Genomic DNA, 14,987 nt, shown 5'->3' on the forward strand with positions numbered 1-14,987 from the left:
GGAAAAATTAAAAACTATTATTAAAAAAATAATGTTGCTGTTATGATGTATACTGTTCTCCTTTCACTGAGCATCGATTCATGTAAGTTTTTCCAGGTTTTTTCTGAAATCTCCTGCAGGTACTTTTGAGGCCAGTTTCAGGAGAATGTCCAAATGATCATGTTTCCTCTTGGAGGAGATGAAGTTTCCCATCCATATAGTATAGAAAGCCCAGTACCAGGGAGAGATAGAGTATGGATGATCAAGCCCATTCTCATCTGCCACATGCTTGGGGACCACGTTCGTGGGTAGTCGGGTAGGCACAGGGTCATTGGGCTAGTGTTTGCAGCTTCTGGTTCTACCATGGGGAAGAACAACTTCCTAAAGCTTATTTTTAGAATTGTGCTTCAAATAGGAATCAGTAGGTCCTGAACTCAGATGCCAAAGTTTTGCTTGAGTCCTGGGTTGTTCCAGGGAGACTGGCCTTGATACAAATAGGGCTTTACTGCACTTGACTGCTGCTGAAACTGAGAGCAACGGAGGCCATTTAACAGGGTTCCTGGAAGAGGCAGCCTTGAAAGCCAAAGAAGGCTTGGCAGCCAGGAGGAGAGACCAGAGCTGTCCATCTCCTGGGGCTGAATAGAGCCACTGGCTCAGGGGCCTTTGAGTAACTCCCATTTTCACAGAATTCGTTTCACAGAGTATTTTCCTCATAACAAAGTACTTGTGATGGATAGGATACCAGAACTGGAGTCAAGGAGACCTGGATTAAAAGCCCAGACATTTACGAGCCATGTCACCCAGACAGGAGTGTATCCCACTGTTATTTCTGTGTGTCTCTCCATCTCTCACTATTCTGTGTCTTTCTTTCTATCTCTATCTCTCTGTCTCAATCTGTGTCTCTAACTCTGTGTCTCTCTGTCTTTGTCCCTTTCTGTGCCTCTCTCCTCCCCCTCTGATTTCCCCACTTTCCCTGTTAAAATTCTACCTTTCTTGGTTCCCCTTCATTCTAGCGCCCTCCCTCAGTTGTCTATCGCCAATTTATCCTGTCTGTATCTTGTTTTGTTTTGTTTTTTTACAGTTACTTGAAGATTGTCTCCTCCTTTAGACTGTGACCTCTTGGAGTGCGGGGATCGTTATTTCTCTTTCTTTGAATCCCCAGAGCTCAGCACCGCGACCGCCGGTGCACATAGTAGGCGCTAAATAAATGCTCGTTGACATTGACTACTCCCCTCCGCCGCCTTTGAACTATTTTGCATGTATTTTTATTCATGCACCTTTTGTCTCTAACCGCTGACTGTAGGCTTCTTTGGGAGCTGGGACTGTTTTGTTGTTGTCTTCGTAGAAGAATAAATGAATAAATGCTTGTTGACTGAGTGACTGAGCTAGTCCTGACTCCGGAAAATACTTAAACCCAGTCCCCTCCTCCTCCTAAGATAAATAAACAAAAACTCGGGGAGTCCGGCTACCTGTAGGAATCTGGGAGTAGGTCCTTCCCCCAAGTGTCAGAGGTAAACCTCCCGAGGTGATTAAGGGTTGCAGATGGAGCTCGGCTCTAAGAGAAAAGTATCCCCTGCAGATGGGGGTGGGGCGGGGGCGGCTCAGCTCTCATTCGGGGTAAAAAAGGCAAAGCTTCGCGAAATTAGGAAGCGTGTCCCTAGCGGCAACCCTTACGCAGCGTCCCGCGAGACGTTTACCTGGGCCCCAGGTGAGCGCAGAAGGAGGAGCTGCGCTGAAGCTGCTCACCTGGCGGGACAGGTAAGCGGGGCGCTAGCGGGGGGGCGAAGGGGGTCCAGTGAGTGGCCCAGGCTGGGCTTACCTTACTTGGACCTTACCTGACCTGGACTCACCTGTCTCGCTTTCACCTGTAGCACTCTTGGCGGCTGGAACTGGGCCCGGGCCGCTCCCAGGGGCGCCGCTTCCGGGCCGACCGGGTCCTGGGGCTGCGGGGAGGAGCGGCCTGGGCACCCTAACTCGGCCGGGACCTCCTAGCCTAGCGCTGCCCAGGATCCCCAAGGCGAGGGTGGGGTAGGACTGGGACCCCGGGAAATTCCGTGCTCTCTCGTGCCCCACCCCGCAGCTCTAGTCCCTGAGACCCCCCCCCCCTTCCCCGGCAGCTCCAGCTCCTGCGATCCCCTTCTTTCCTCAGCTCCAGCCCTTGCGACCCCCTACCCCCGGCAGCTCCAGCCTCTGCGATCCCCCTCCCCCCGCAGCTCCAGCTCCTACGACCCCTTAGTGACCGCCTATTGCACCCCACTCGCCCTGCGGGTGCGTCCCCCACCCAGCGACAGCCGGTGTCACCCCAAACCCGTCCTGTGCGTTGCAGTGACAGTTTGTGCGACCCCCGCCCCCCCTCCCAATGCCAGTCTGTTCCTCCCCCAATTCGGCTGTGTAGCCGGTGCCAAACGCTTTTTAGCATCTGGTGTTTCGGAGGGTTCCCCCCTTGGCAGACTCAGGGCCAACAACTGTGTGTCTGGTGAAGGAAGTTCTGGAGAAACCCAGGATGCGGGCTGGGGGGTCTGGGGGCGCGATTGGGCACTAACGGAAGAGCCTAGACCTCTGACTGGAAGACTGAGCCTGGGGCCAGGGAGGTGTGAACCCAGCAGCTCATCTGGCCTGGCTTCCTGTCCCTTTCTCTCTAGTCATTATGTTTAACTGGTTCCTGTGCGGAGCCGGTTCTAGGGACACAGGAGAGGGCTCCCCTACCCATAGGCTCGGAGGTTAAAGGGCCGGCTAGGATTCCTCTGGCCAGGGATTCTTAGACTTTGCTCACTCACAACCCCTTTATGTGGTCACACATCCAGCATTTACTGATAATCATTTCTGGACCCTCACATTCAGTTAGGAGATCCCATATGGAATCAAGAAGCTGGGATCCAGCCCCGAATAGCCTCTTGATATGTATTGGCTAAGTGAGGGAGCTGGAAATCTATGAATCTGATGGATGGTGGGGATCTTGGATGAGGGTGGAAAGAAACACAGCTGATGGGTGGGAAGGGGCAAGGAACCCTCCTTACTCAGCCAAGGAGCTTGGAAATTTGAATAACTTGCCTAACATTTTAAGATCTGGAAAGCTTTTTTCCTCACAACATTCCTGTGAGGTAGGAAACTTCAAGTATTAATCCATTTTATAGACCAGCAAACTGAGGCTTTTTGAGGGGCAGAGTGATTTGCCCATAAAAGGATATTAGTCATGTGATCATAACTAATGTTAGAAGTAGGTAACTTTCCTGAAGCCAGGTTCAGCAGAAACAAATTACAGTAATCAGGGCATAGTTGCAATGGAAGAAACCATTCAGGAGACCTGAATTCTAGCCCTGGATGTACCAATGATCTGTTGGTTAAATCGGTTTCCATAGTACAATGGGAGAAATCATTTTAGTTCCTATGTATTTGTTTTGCATTAGTACACCTCAGGAGACGGGATCTTTTGCAGCATTTGGGATGTTCCAACCTGTTTGAAAAGAATCAGACCAGCTTAGAGAATGGAGTGCATGGGATGGCATTCAAGGGAGTTGGTGGCAGGGGGAGAGCCCTTCCTTAATCAATCAACAAGTTTTATTTGGTTTCTGGGAATACAAAAGCAAAAGTGAAATAGTCTTTTCCTCAAGGATTTTTTTTTTTTTTAAACGAGAGAAGATAGTGTATGGGTCTCTATTGGATGTTCCAAAAGTCTTAAGGAATTGGAAGCTTTAATAAATTTACTGATGATTATTGAAGGGACTAGGACTGTCACTACCCTGGGGGGAAGAGAAGAGGAAGGAGGGAGGACTAAGAGCAGTTGAAGCAGGGACTGGGGCTCAAGCACAATGGCAAACAAGGGTCCAGCCTTATTGCACTCGAGGGTTTGGGGCTAGCTGATGGGAAAAGGAGGGAGTTCTGCATCTGGCCATTAACTGACCATTATCTGTGAAAACTACTGGTTAGAGAGGGAAGAGGTGATGAGAGCTGAAGGGATTGCCCAGAGTAAGACAGACCCTGGGAGTCTGAATAGGAGAAGAGAGTTGAATAAATCTGTGTGTCCATAAAGTGACATCTTAACTGAGGGTTTATCACCGGAGTTGAGCAAGGGGCAGAGAGTTTGCCTTGAAGCAAAAGGCTTGGCAAGTCTGCCCAGTCTGAGTTCTAGATGGGGAGCCTAGATTTAGACTTAAGGCAGATGAGAAATAGAGCAAGGAATGAAGGAAGAATATCGATGTCCCCGTGAAGGCCCCAGGATGAGGGGCAGAGTTAGAGCCCTTGTCTTTGGCATCCTTCTCCCAGCCTAAGGAGCAGAAGGCAGGATGGCCCACAAACACTTCTATGTTTAGGGGCACAAATGGCCTCAGGTTGTGGTGAGATAATAATAATAATAATAGCATTTATATAGCACCTCAAGGTTTGCAAAGCCTTTTACCATGATCTCATTTGAACTTCACAACCCTAAAAGATAAGTGCTACTCTTATCCCCATTTTACAGATGAGGAAACTGAGGCAGGGTCACACAGCAAGGATTTGAACTTTGGTCTTCCAGACTCCAGATCTAACAGAAGACTCGGCTTCTACTGATGGAAGAAAAATGAGATTCAGCCCCCTTTGATCACCCCTTAGAAAGGCAGTATTGAGGAACTAGATCTAGAGTTAGAAAGGCCTGGATTCAAAAGCCACTTTAGACATTTATCAGATAACGAACAAGTCAGTGAACAGAGTAGTGGACATGGAAGAAAGAAGAGCTGAGTTTAAATTTTGCCTCATGTTTACTGGCTATGTAAATCTGGGCAAATCTGGACAAAAGCCCCCAGTAGTGAGTAGCCGGCACACAAAGTCCCCCGTTGTTTTGAGTCGATCAGAATGGCTGTTGCTTCTAGTTGCCAATATTGTTTAGTCCTGGGAGCTCAGAACCTAGCGGAGGAATCACAGACACAGGGATGTTTGATGATGGAGCTAGCTGCATGAACTGGTAACACAGGGGATCTGGGCTTGCAGTGGGTCTCTGTCCCCCAGAACCAAGCTCAGTCCTCTGAACCCAGCTTTAGACTTGTAAAGGACCCCAAATTACCATCTAGTCCAAGTCCTCAGCTTGAGAGAGGGGGAACCAAGGATGTGGGGTGCCTTGCCTAAACTGATGCATCCGGTAAATGGGCTGTTAAACTAAAGGTGGGAAGCAGGGTCAAGGAGAGATGAGGTAGGGCACAAGCCATCTTGGTTGGGGAGAATGCACACTAGGCTCGAAGTGGAAAAGGCCCGAGTTCAAATCCAGCCTCAGACACTTACTAGCTGTGTGCTCCTACACAAGTCACTTAATCCTGCCTCCATTTACTTGTGTCAAATGTGGATAAGAAGAGCGCTGTTCTCCCCGGGTTATTGTCAGGATCGGATGAGATAATTGCGAAGCTCTTTGCACAGGGCCTGGCCCATAGAGAGTAAATTATGATCATTATTGCCATTCTTGAGGCATTGCTACTCCCATCTTTGTTCCCCCATTATTGAAGGAAGATTAATGCGATCATCCAGATCCCTGAGCAGATATAACTAGCTCACATGCACTTAGCAAAATGCTTCCCCATCATTCTCTCATCCAGTGTTTCAGACACTTCTGTGAAGGTCGGGCAGGTATTGTCCACCCATTTAACAGATCAGGATACTGAGGCTGAGAGGTGAGGTGACTTACCCAATAAGTTTGTAACTGAGACCTCATGCTGAGCTATCTTGTCTTTTCCTACTACATTTGTGTGAGTAAATGCATTCCGCACCTCCTGCCCCCAAACCCCTTCCAACCATCTGCTTACCATCCTTTCCTGAAGGAGAAAAAAAAATCCCAAAGGAAATTGAAGACGGCCAGCAAACTCCAGATGGGGAAGTGGTGTTCAGAACCAGAATCAGAGATCATCTGGTGTAAATCTCAAGTACTTTTTTGTTGGCTGACATCTCATTAGAGCTGAAAACACTCTTAAAACTTCCATTAAGAGGAACTTCAAAAAGGCCTGGGAATAGTGATGGCCATTTTAGACAATACACAATACCAGCTCACCTTTCTTTTGCACTTTAAAGTTTCTCACAACAATACTCTGAGCCAGAATGTAAAGATTATTCTAATTTAAAATTAAGAAATGGGTTTGGAGTTGTCTCGGGCCATACAGCTTGTTTGTAGCATCACGGTGTCATCACTGAGTTAATGCCTTTCTACCATACTACACTGCCTGGTTGGTTACTGGTAGCGGGGTTTCCTGGCCCCCTCCTCAGTCACCCTTTTCGTACTGGCTGCCCTTCTGCTCACTCCCCCCACCAGGGTAGTTAGAATATTCCTTGCTCTCCATCGCTACATCCAGGTTCTTCCTCCTACCATCTCTCACTTACTTCTTCCCTATCTCCCACTCATTCAAAATTCTAGGAACTGTTCCCTCCTGCTCCATTCCTTAGGGTCTGACAGCTCCTTCCCGGCGTAGGTCCCATAGTTGGCTGTTGGTGTTGGGAGGCCCTGGGAGGCCTTGGATTCAATCATCACCTGCACGGTAATGATTCTCAAATCTGCTCATATAGTCTTGATCTTTCTCCTCCAATCGCAGATTCCAGTGTGTCCAAAAAAGGAATTCGGCTTTCCACCAAAGCTTCTCTTCTTTCTAATTTCCCTACTACTGTTGAAGGTACCAGCATCCTGCCAGTCACACAGGCTTACAACATGGGTATCATCTTCTATCATCTTCATCTTTCTCTCTCTCTCCACAGAACTTACAAAATCCTCTGTTTGGCTTTTAAAGCTCTTCATAACTCCCCCTGCTCTGCTGTTTCAATCTTTGCTGCCCCTTTCCCCTCTCTTAAATCCAGTAACATCAGCCTCTTTGCTGTTCCTCAAACAAGACTGCCCACCCCCCAATTCTGGCCATTTTCACTGGCTATTTCCTACATCTGTTCCTTGTAAGGCTCTTGCTCATCTCTAATTCCTGGTTTCCCTTCAAGCCCAGCAAAAATTCTACCTGCTCCAAAAAGGCCTTTCTCGATCCCTCCTAATCCCAAAACCTTTCCTCTCTTGATTATTTCTAGTTTTTCTTGTCCATAGTATATTTTATGTACATGTCTACGCAGCATCTCCCTTAGTAGATTGGGAACTCCCGTTTACCTTGTCCATAGTATATTTTATGTACGTGTCTACGCAGCATCTCCCTTAGTAGATTGGGAACTCCCGTTTACCTTGTCCATAGTATATTTTATGTACGTGTCTACGCAGCATCTCCCTTAGTAGATTGAGAACTCCCGTTTACTTTGTCCATAGTATATTTTATGTACGTGTCTACACTGCATCTCCCTTAGTAGATTGGGCACTCCTTGAAGGCAGGGGCTGTTTTGTTTGTTTTTTGCTGTTCTTTGTATCCCCAGTTTAGTGTGATATCTGGCATACAGTTGACAATGGTTGATAAACTATAAATTAGTTTTACAAGGGACATCTCCAGACAGAGATCTGGACAAAAATCTAATAAGACCTGTATTTGAATCCTGAGTCTGATTGGTTTATTAGAGGTTTTACTATGATTTTCTCTGCCTTAATCTGCTCATTGGTAAAATGGGAATAATGATACCTATAGTATCTAATTCAACAAGTATTTACTTAACACCTATTATGTGTCAGGGAATAAGGATATAAACTTAATACAGAGCCTGTGTGTAATGGGCCTTTAATAAATGCTTATCCATTAACCGACTGAAGTACATTTATAGATGTATGTACATACATATACATGCACAAACCCCATTTGGGGTAAAGGGGGTGGAAATTTCTCAACCCCCTCCTCCCCCAAACAGAGGTGTCAAAAAATACTAGCCAAGAAAGGTATATTATCTTGAGTACTTTTGGGGACCAGATTAAAATGTAATTAGGAAATATTTACCAAGATAAAAAATATAATAGAATCTAGATTATGTGAATATGTGGTTTTCTAAGTCAACATGCAGCCTTATTAATGGCAACAAATTCTGGTTTCATACTTGCCTCCACCCCCTCTCCCATACTAGGATGGAGGAAGGTCTTTTCTAGCCAAGGTGTCCTACCTGCAGCAGGGAGGATGAAAGATGGGATAAAGGCTCAAAGGCTAGTTGCCTCTCCAGGCAGGGCAATTTGCTGCATGTCTCAAGTGCCCAGAATGGATGGAAGGAGCTAGGGCTACTTTTCCTTCTTCAAATCAAAGGTTTAGCCATGAGCTGGGGAAGGGTAGCTTTGACCTTAAAATCAGAAAAAGAGTAGGATCAGTGAGACGGCCCTCCCCCTGACTGAGTGGGATGCTAATCCAAAAGATGGATCATGGCTTCATCACTAAGAAGAGCTTACTGCAGTATTGATAAGCACCTCAGAGAGCAAGCATTAGTTGCCTTTGAACAAGAAAGTGACACTGGGGTTAAGGGGAAATAGAGGCCAAAAAATCCCACTGCTTTTGGAAATGGGCAATAGTTGCAGCTCTGTGGCTCATTCTCCCTTTCTAGGCCTCAGTTTTCCTCCACAAAAGGAGGACTGGACTAAATAAACCCTGATCCGTCCAGGCTCTGACATCGAGTTTTGATATTCTGGATTCTGTTCCCAAACATCGTTATGTGAAGATCTTTCTGAGAGGCAGTAAGGGAAATGTAAATAAATGTGCCGGTCCCTGCCTTCGTGGCCCTTCCAGTCTACTAAAGGAATACGGCACGGATAACTCTAGGACATAATAATAGAGGTCCAAAGTGCCAGGTCCTCAGTGACCATCGTTATTGGCCAGGGAGAGCAGGGGAAATTTCCTGGCAGAAGCGGGTGCCCTTTTGAGTTGGCAAGACCTTGGCAGTTGGTTGGAGAAAGGAGGGACCATGTGGGCACTGAGGGCGGGCTGAGAAATGGCCAGAGTCAGATTAAGTGGCACCAGACTGAGGGCCTCGAGTACCAGGTAAAGGGCTTCTGTTTCTCAAGCAACGTCGAGCCAGAAAGACAGAAATTTCATGGCTGTAGCTCTGCAAAAAGAGGGGTTTGGGGGCATCACAAAGCATGGCGTGGGAGAACAATATGGAGGGGATCGCGGTGAGACGGGCCCTCCTTCAGCGGCCCAGGTCAGTCCTGGAGGCTGTGGTGAGGGCCGCTCGGCCCACAGGCCACTCTGCTTGGCTTTTTTGCTGTTGCCCAGATGACCAGCCCATCTGACCGTTTGACCTCCCCCCAGGTCAGGGTGCTGAGGGGGACGCACAGAAGTCAAGTCCTGGCCCCCTGCGGGATTGTGGGCGGAAAACCAGACCAGGAACCCGGAGGCAACGCCAAGAAGATGTAGGTCGCCCACCCGGGGGACCCTGAGGAACCAGGCTCCGAGGTCGGTCCGAAGGCTTTGGGGAGGGGGTTCTTGCACAAAATGGTGGCCACGGATTGGAGGAAAGGAAACCCTGGCTCAGGGGAGCAGCCCGCGGAGGCGCGATGGGGAAAGTAAGTGTTTGCCTTGTCACCTGTAGGCAGGAGGAAGCAGCGTGGAGAACTTAAAGCAAGCAGAGGGAATTAAGGCTGGAAAGGTAGGTTGGGGCCGGGTCGCCGGGGCCTTGGAGGGTGGGCGACGGGGGTCCCGTGCTAGTCTGAGAAGGCTCTGAGAGGGTCGTGAGCGACAAGGCCATGACCTCAGTGAGAGGTCAGACTTAGGAGCCAGGTGACATCGGGTGAGTCATTAACCCCCCATTGCCTCCAAAACAAGAACAAATCCCCGGATTTCTCCGGTTGGTCCTGGGTGGGTGGGGCTCAGGGAACCAGGCAGGAGGCTCTTGGAGATCATTCGGGACAGGCCTGACGCGGGTGGGGGGCCCAGGGAGCTGAAGGGGAGAGACCGTTACCATAGAAGCGGAAGGGCTCGCTGTAAACGGGCAGAGGAGGGCACCGAGGCTTCCAGCCCTGGAGCGAGGAGGGGCAGCGGCAGGGAAGTCGGGAAGAGCAGGTTTGGGGGGAAGTGGAGCTCAGGTTGGGCTTCCCAAGGGGAAGGGAAGAGGCATTTATGCAGCTCCTCCTGTGTGCCAGGCTCGGTGCCATCACCACCCAGTTTGAGACAGAATGGTCTAAAGCAGCTGGAGCTGCAGGTCAGGGCTGAAGGTCTCTGGGGAAGGCCCCTGGGAGGCGGAGGCAGGCCAGGGCAGCGGTGCCGGGGCTCCCCGGGACGGGCAGAGTGCCCGCGCCCCTCCCTGCTGCAGCCGGGCTGTGAGGTGGCAGGGGCCCGGTTCCCGACACCTCAGAAGGGAGTCAGAGAGGGCGGTGGGAGGGGCGGGCCTGGGCCGCAGTGACTAGTGGATGCATCATCCCCTTGGGCCTGGGTCGGGCCCTGGTGCCCTGATCCTGCTTGGGCTGGGAGCTCCCTGGGGGGGTGGGCACGGGGAGGAGGGGGGTTGAACACGAGGCGTTTGTTGTCAGCTCCTGGGCAGGGTGAGAGAGAGAGGCTGCCATGGGCAGGCCCCAAGCTGGGCAGACGCACCAGCCAGCCCTTGGGAGCTCCAGAGAGAGAGGCGCCGGGGCGGGGAGCGAGCGTGGAAGAAGCCCGGCCTCGCTGTCCAGGTGACCCCAGCAGGGTGGCGAGCGCCCTCCTGCCCAGCTCCTGCTGCTGCCCCAGAAGGAACCGGACAGAGGTAACGCCCCCGGGGCCGGCGCCCACGTTCCTCGGCCGGGTTTGGGGAGAGGGCCCAGATGACTTGGGAGTAAAGCTTCCCGGGACGGTTTCTGGGTCTCGGCGGAGCCCCAACTTGGCTGGCCTTGGGCAGGGAGCCGAGGGGTCTGGGAGGGGGCCGGGTCCTTCAGCATCCCCCCGCCCCCCCAGGCGCCTGTAATGTGGTGAGCCATGCCCGGCCGGCGTCCCGGACATCGCCCGCCGTCCTGCGCTCCCCGGGTGAGCCAGGCGTCCTCATGGGAGCGGCCCGCGGGCGTCTCCCCCCGAGAGGCCTGTCTGGAGGTGTACGGTGCAGCGACGCCCCAAGTCAAGCCGGGCCGCCGGCTGGCCCCCCCAGCCACCCCCCGCCGGGCCCGCCGGCCCGGCCCCAGGGACCCCGGCGGCCGGGAGTCCGAGAGCATCACCTTCATCTCGGGCTCGGCCGAGGCCCCCCTGGACAGCGGCAGCTGCTGCCTCCCGCGGCCCTGGGTGTGGAACTTGTGCAAGGCCGTCTTCTGCTTCCGCCGCTGCCGGGCCTGCTACCAGCGCTGCGGGGGCTGCGTGCGCAGCTGCGAGGCCTGCCTGCCCGCGCTGGGCCCTTCGGAGCCCTCGGCCGACGAGGGCTGGGGCAAGGAGCACAACGGCGGCCCGGCCCCCCGCAGCCCGGCCGTGAGCGCCCCCAGCCGGCACGACAGGGCGGGCTTCAAGTCCGCCATCGGCAGCAGCTTCAGCTACCCCGACGTCAAGCTGAAGGGCATCCCCGTGTACCCGTACCGGGGCGCGGACGCCGACTCGTGCCACAAGGAGCCGCTGGCCGAGCAGCCGGCCCGCCGCAGCCTGCCCGGGACCCTGGGCGGCAGCCCCCGCAGCTCCGAGGAGTACTACTCCTTCCACGAGTCCGACCTGGACCTGTCGGAGATGAACGGGGGCTCCATGAGCAGCCGGGAGATCGACGTGCTCATCTTCAAGAAGCTGACGGAGCTCTTCAGCATGCACCAGATCGACGAGCTGGCCAAGTGCACGTCGGACACGGTCTTCTTGGAGAAGACCAACAAGATCTCCGACCTCATCAGCAGCATCACGCAGGACTATCACCTGGACGAGCAGGACGCCGAGTGCCGCCTGGTCCGGGGCATCATCCGCATCAGCACCCGCAAGAGCCGCAACCGCCCGGCCACCGCCTGCGAGAGCCGCCTGAGCCGGGGGCCCGCCCCCGACAGCGGCACCGACACCATGGTGGCCTCGGTCCTCAGCCAGGACGGTACGTCCCCGCGGCTCCGGCGCCGGCGAAACTCGGGCTGGGGGGTTCGCCAGGCCCCCGAGGGCCTCCCCCGGTTCCCACCTGTGGCCCCTTTCCCCCCGAGCACTAAGTGTGACCCTGGCTCCGTAGGTTAGACATCAAGCATTTGCTGGCGAGGAGTCACTTCACAGCCCCCGCATTTAGCTATGGGACCCCCAGATTAGGAAGCCAGGCCCGGACCAAATGTCCCGTCCCATGGAGCGGTGCCGTGCTGGGGGACGGCCACCAAAGCCAGGCAGGGGGAGAGGCTTCTTGGGTGCGCGAGGCGTCTGTGCCGGGCAGACACACACGGGGGGAGGCACGGAACAGTGTGAGCAAAGGCGGGCATGGAGCCGAGAACGTGGACCGGCTACCCCGGCTCCTGGGAGGAGCAAACAGGGCGACAGGAATGGGGTGCCGGGGGCATAGAAGGCACGGAAAATCATCAAGCAGAGGAGTGGCTAGAGCTAGATTCAGGTACTGGTACACCTGAACAGCAGCCAGAAGGGGGTGTGCTTCTGCCCCCCTCCATCCCCTGCCAGAGGGGGTCTCTCCTGGGACTCCCCTTCTCCTCTCACAGTAATAACTCCTCAGGCAGGTTTTTTTAGAGCTTATTTGTAAAGTTGTAATATTTTAAGGCTCCTAACAGCCTCGGGAAGGGCAGCTATTAGCCCCTCCATAGAACAGGGCCCTAATGGATTATCTGACTCAGCCAAGCTAGCACATGGCTAAACCAAGGCTAGACTGAGGGCTCCTAACCCTCCCTCCCCCAACTCTTTTCCGCGGGCATTTTTCTGCAGCTCCTCCCATCCCGGGCCTCTCTGCCTCCAGCTTGGGCTAGCTCTGGTGGAAGTGGCCCTGGTCCCCGAGGGGCCTGCATGGGTGGGAAGCCAGGCCCGCACACTAGGAAGAGAGCTGCAATTGCTGCCGAATGTCATCCCTTTTAGTGATGGGGCAGCCCAGCCCCCACTGCCCACCGCACTTTGGGAGAACCTCCATAACCTCTACCCAGCTCCCACCCGTTGCGCCCGCGTCCCATTGCTCTAACGTGGGAGAGATCCCCCTCGGGGTTGTTATTCTCCGGGGTAAACAGGGCTGTGTTTCTTTCTCAGAGCTGACTGTGCAGATCTCCCAGGAAACCACATCGGATGCCATCGCCCGGAAACTGAGGCCCTATGGAGCTCCAGGTCTGGGCCCCCACCGTGGGATTGGGCGGGTGCAGCAGGAGGCTGGGAGGGCAGGGAAGAGATCAGACTTGGCCCCTTCAGGCTGAGGCTTGGCCCAGAACCACGGGGGCTTTGGAGTTAGGGTTAAAGGCACCGGAGACTTAATCTACCCCCAAGAAGCCACACGACTTTGCCCATTTCCTCATCTTGAAAATGAGGGGCTGAACGAGGTCCTATCCAGCTCTCAAGCCTAAGACGGAGAGAGGGGCATCAGCCTCTTCTCCACAGCAGAGGGTTTGGATAAAAAGAACCTCACCCACAGGTTGTTCAACATGTAGCACTTTGAGGTCAGCAGCCTCGGGAGGGAAGGGCCAAGAGGAGACGCGTTTGGAGAGACGGGGCTTCCAGGGTACAGAGGCCTTGTCCTGCTCCTGTTCCTTCCTCTTGACAAGAGAATTGTCTAGCTGGGACCCCATGAAGGAAGAAAAGCAGGTCCCAGGGCTTCGGCTTGCTTTGCCAGCTCTCCTTCTGTGGCTCTGTGGGAGCTGGGTCGGCTGCGGAGCCCAAACCTCACTTGCCCATCTCTCTCCTCAGGTTACCCACCAAGCCACGACTCCTCCTTCCAAGGAACTGAGACAGACTCTTCGGGGGCACCCTTGCTCCAAGTGTACTGCTAGCCCCGACCCCAACCCTTGGGGGCCTCCTGGGACTGCAGGCAGGACAGATGGGCCCCGCGAACAATTTTTCCCCCTGCGGTGGGTTACCACATAAATCGTTCTGGAGACGAATTCCAGTTCTTATACTGGCTGCAGACTCATGACTGGAAATGCCTTTGGGGGTGCAAGAGCCCTAGCCCCCTTCCATTAGTTCACTCTCTCTTTGCCCCTCCAGAACTAAGACTAATTTCCTAATGCCATGAAGCACTCAATTTCAGGGCCTTTCCCTGATCCCCAAGAGCTTCTCTTACTAGCTCTTTGTGGGAGGGGTCTCGGGTTCCTTTCAGCATCCGAGATTCTCGCCGCATGGTTGGTTCCATATCAGGATTCACTTGCCATTATTTACAGAAAGGGCTCGGTCTGTGTTTTCCCCACTTTTGACTTCCCGGCTCTCCTGAACTAAGGGGCCTCAGGTTTTTGGGGGTTACAAATTCATCTGGGGTCCCGTGACTGACCAACTTTGGAGAGCTGTACTGGAGATCCGGTGGTTCTTATTCCTAGCTCCATACACTTCAGTTGGTTCTGTTTAACACGTGTAACTCTGACCTAAGCTGGTTGAGAAGCTTGTTATGACATTAATAAAGTTGTTGGCCGATTGTTCACACCAAACTGGAGTTGCTAATCCAGGGTCCCTCTGGTTTCAGTGCTGGGTGAGATCCCGTTTGTACCAGGGCAGCCAAGGAGGGAGCCCAGCAGCTGATGGGCCTGGAGCAAGAGTGTCCACTACCCCATCCTACCCTAGAGTCCTGGGGACTGAGGGGACACACAGGGGAGGGCCTGTGCCCACTCCCACTGCTGACCAAAAAGCTCCTCTGGGTGCCAAATTTTAGTTTCTCCCTACCTGGACTGGACAAGGTCACCTGAAGCAAACACCTGTTCCGATGGCCTTAGGGAGATCTGGCCGGCACACCCCCAAGGCTGGGGAAGAGGGATCTGACCCACGGGCCCAAAATCTTTCCCTTCAAGGCAGAAAAAGGAAGGGACTCGGAGCAAGTTATTGTATGCAGTATCAGTTGGGAAGTAAACTCTTCCCCCAGCAGAGAAGTAATGGGCCCATACCCCAGAGACAGCTCTGAAAAATAATCCTGGCTCTTGAAAACTTGGGCAAGTCCAGAACTTAGGTCCCTGAGTGGACATTTCTGATCCCAACCAAATGCACTGTCGAAGCATCCCCAGGGCCCCACGGCTCTCCATCGAGGCAGGCGGCTGTGGCCTCCCCCCTCCAGTTGCCAGGGCATTGGCCCCA

At 53.3% G+C, this 14,987-nt stretch overlaps 1 protein-coding gene across 2 annotated transcripts; it reads left to right on the forward strand.

The window, feature by feature from the left end:
* The first annotated feature begins 1,654 nt into the window (after window positions 1–1,654).
* KDF1 (keratinocyte differentiation factor 1) lies at window positions 1,655–14,350 on the forward strand. Of its 2 annotated transcripts, XM_051988093.1 has the most exons (7): window positions 1,655–1,737; window positions 9,135–9,278; window positions 9,415–9,471; window positions 10,352–10,563; window positions 10,752–11,841; window positions 12,972–13,046; window positions 13,620–14,350. In XM_051988093.1, exons 5-7 carry the CDS (start codon window positions 10,773–10,775, stop codon window positions 13,700–13,702), a joined length of 1,227 nt encoding a protein of 408 aa, XP_051844053.1. In that variant the 5' UTR covers window positions 1,655–1,737; window positions 9,135–9,278; window positions 9,415–9,471; window positions 10,352–10,563; window positions 10,752–10,772; the 3' UTR covers window positions 13,703–14,350. The 2 variants fall into 2 exon arrangements, with proteins under 2 accessions (XP_051844053.1, XP_051844054.1); XM_051988094.1 differs by lacking the exons at window positions 1,655–1,737; window positions 9,135–9,278; window positions 9,415–9,471; window positions 10,352–10,563 and having other exon boundaries at window positions 10,598–11,841.
* Window positions 14,351–14,987: the final 637 nt, after the last annotated feature.

The sequence above is a fragment of the Antechinus flavipes genome, chromosome 3 (genome assembly GCF_016432865.1).
Source record: "Antechinus flavipes isolate AdamAnt ecotype Samford, QLD, Australia chromosome 3, AdamAnt_v2, whole genome shotgun sequence".
NCBI lineage: Eukaryota > Metazoa > Chordata > Mammalia > Dasyuromorphia > Dasyuridae > Antechinus > Antechinus flavipes.

What these genes read in the sequence shown, in the direction of transcription:
- KDF1 (XM_051988093.1), top strand. Translation starts at nt 10,773, where the DNA reads ATGCCCGGCCGGCGTCCCGGACATCGCCCGCCGTCCTGCGCTCCCCGG. An exon ending in CTCGGTCCTCAGCCAGGACG is followed by an intron (nt 11,842 to 12,971) that starts GTACGTCCCCGC and finishes TTTCTTTCTCAG; the next exon opens with AGCTGACTGTGCAGATCTCC. An exon ending in GAGGCCCTATGGAGCTCCAG is followed by an intron (nt 13,047 to 13,619) that starts GTCTGGGCCCCC and finishes CTCTCTCCTCAG; the next exon opens with GTTACCCACCAAGCCACGAC.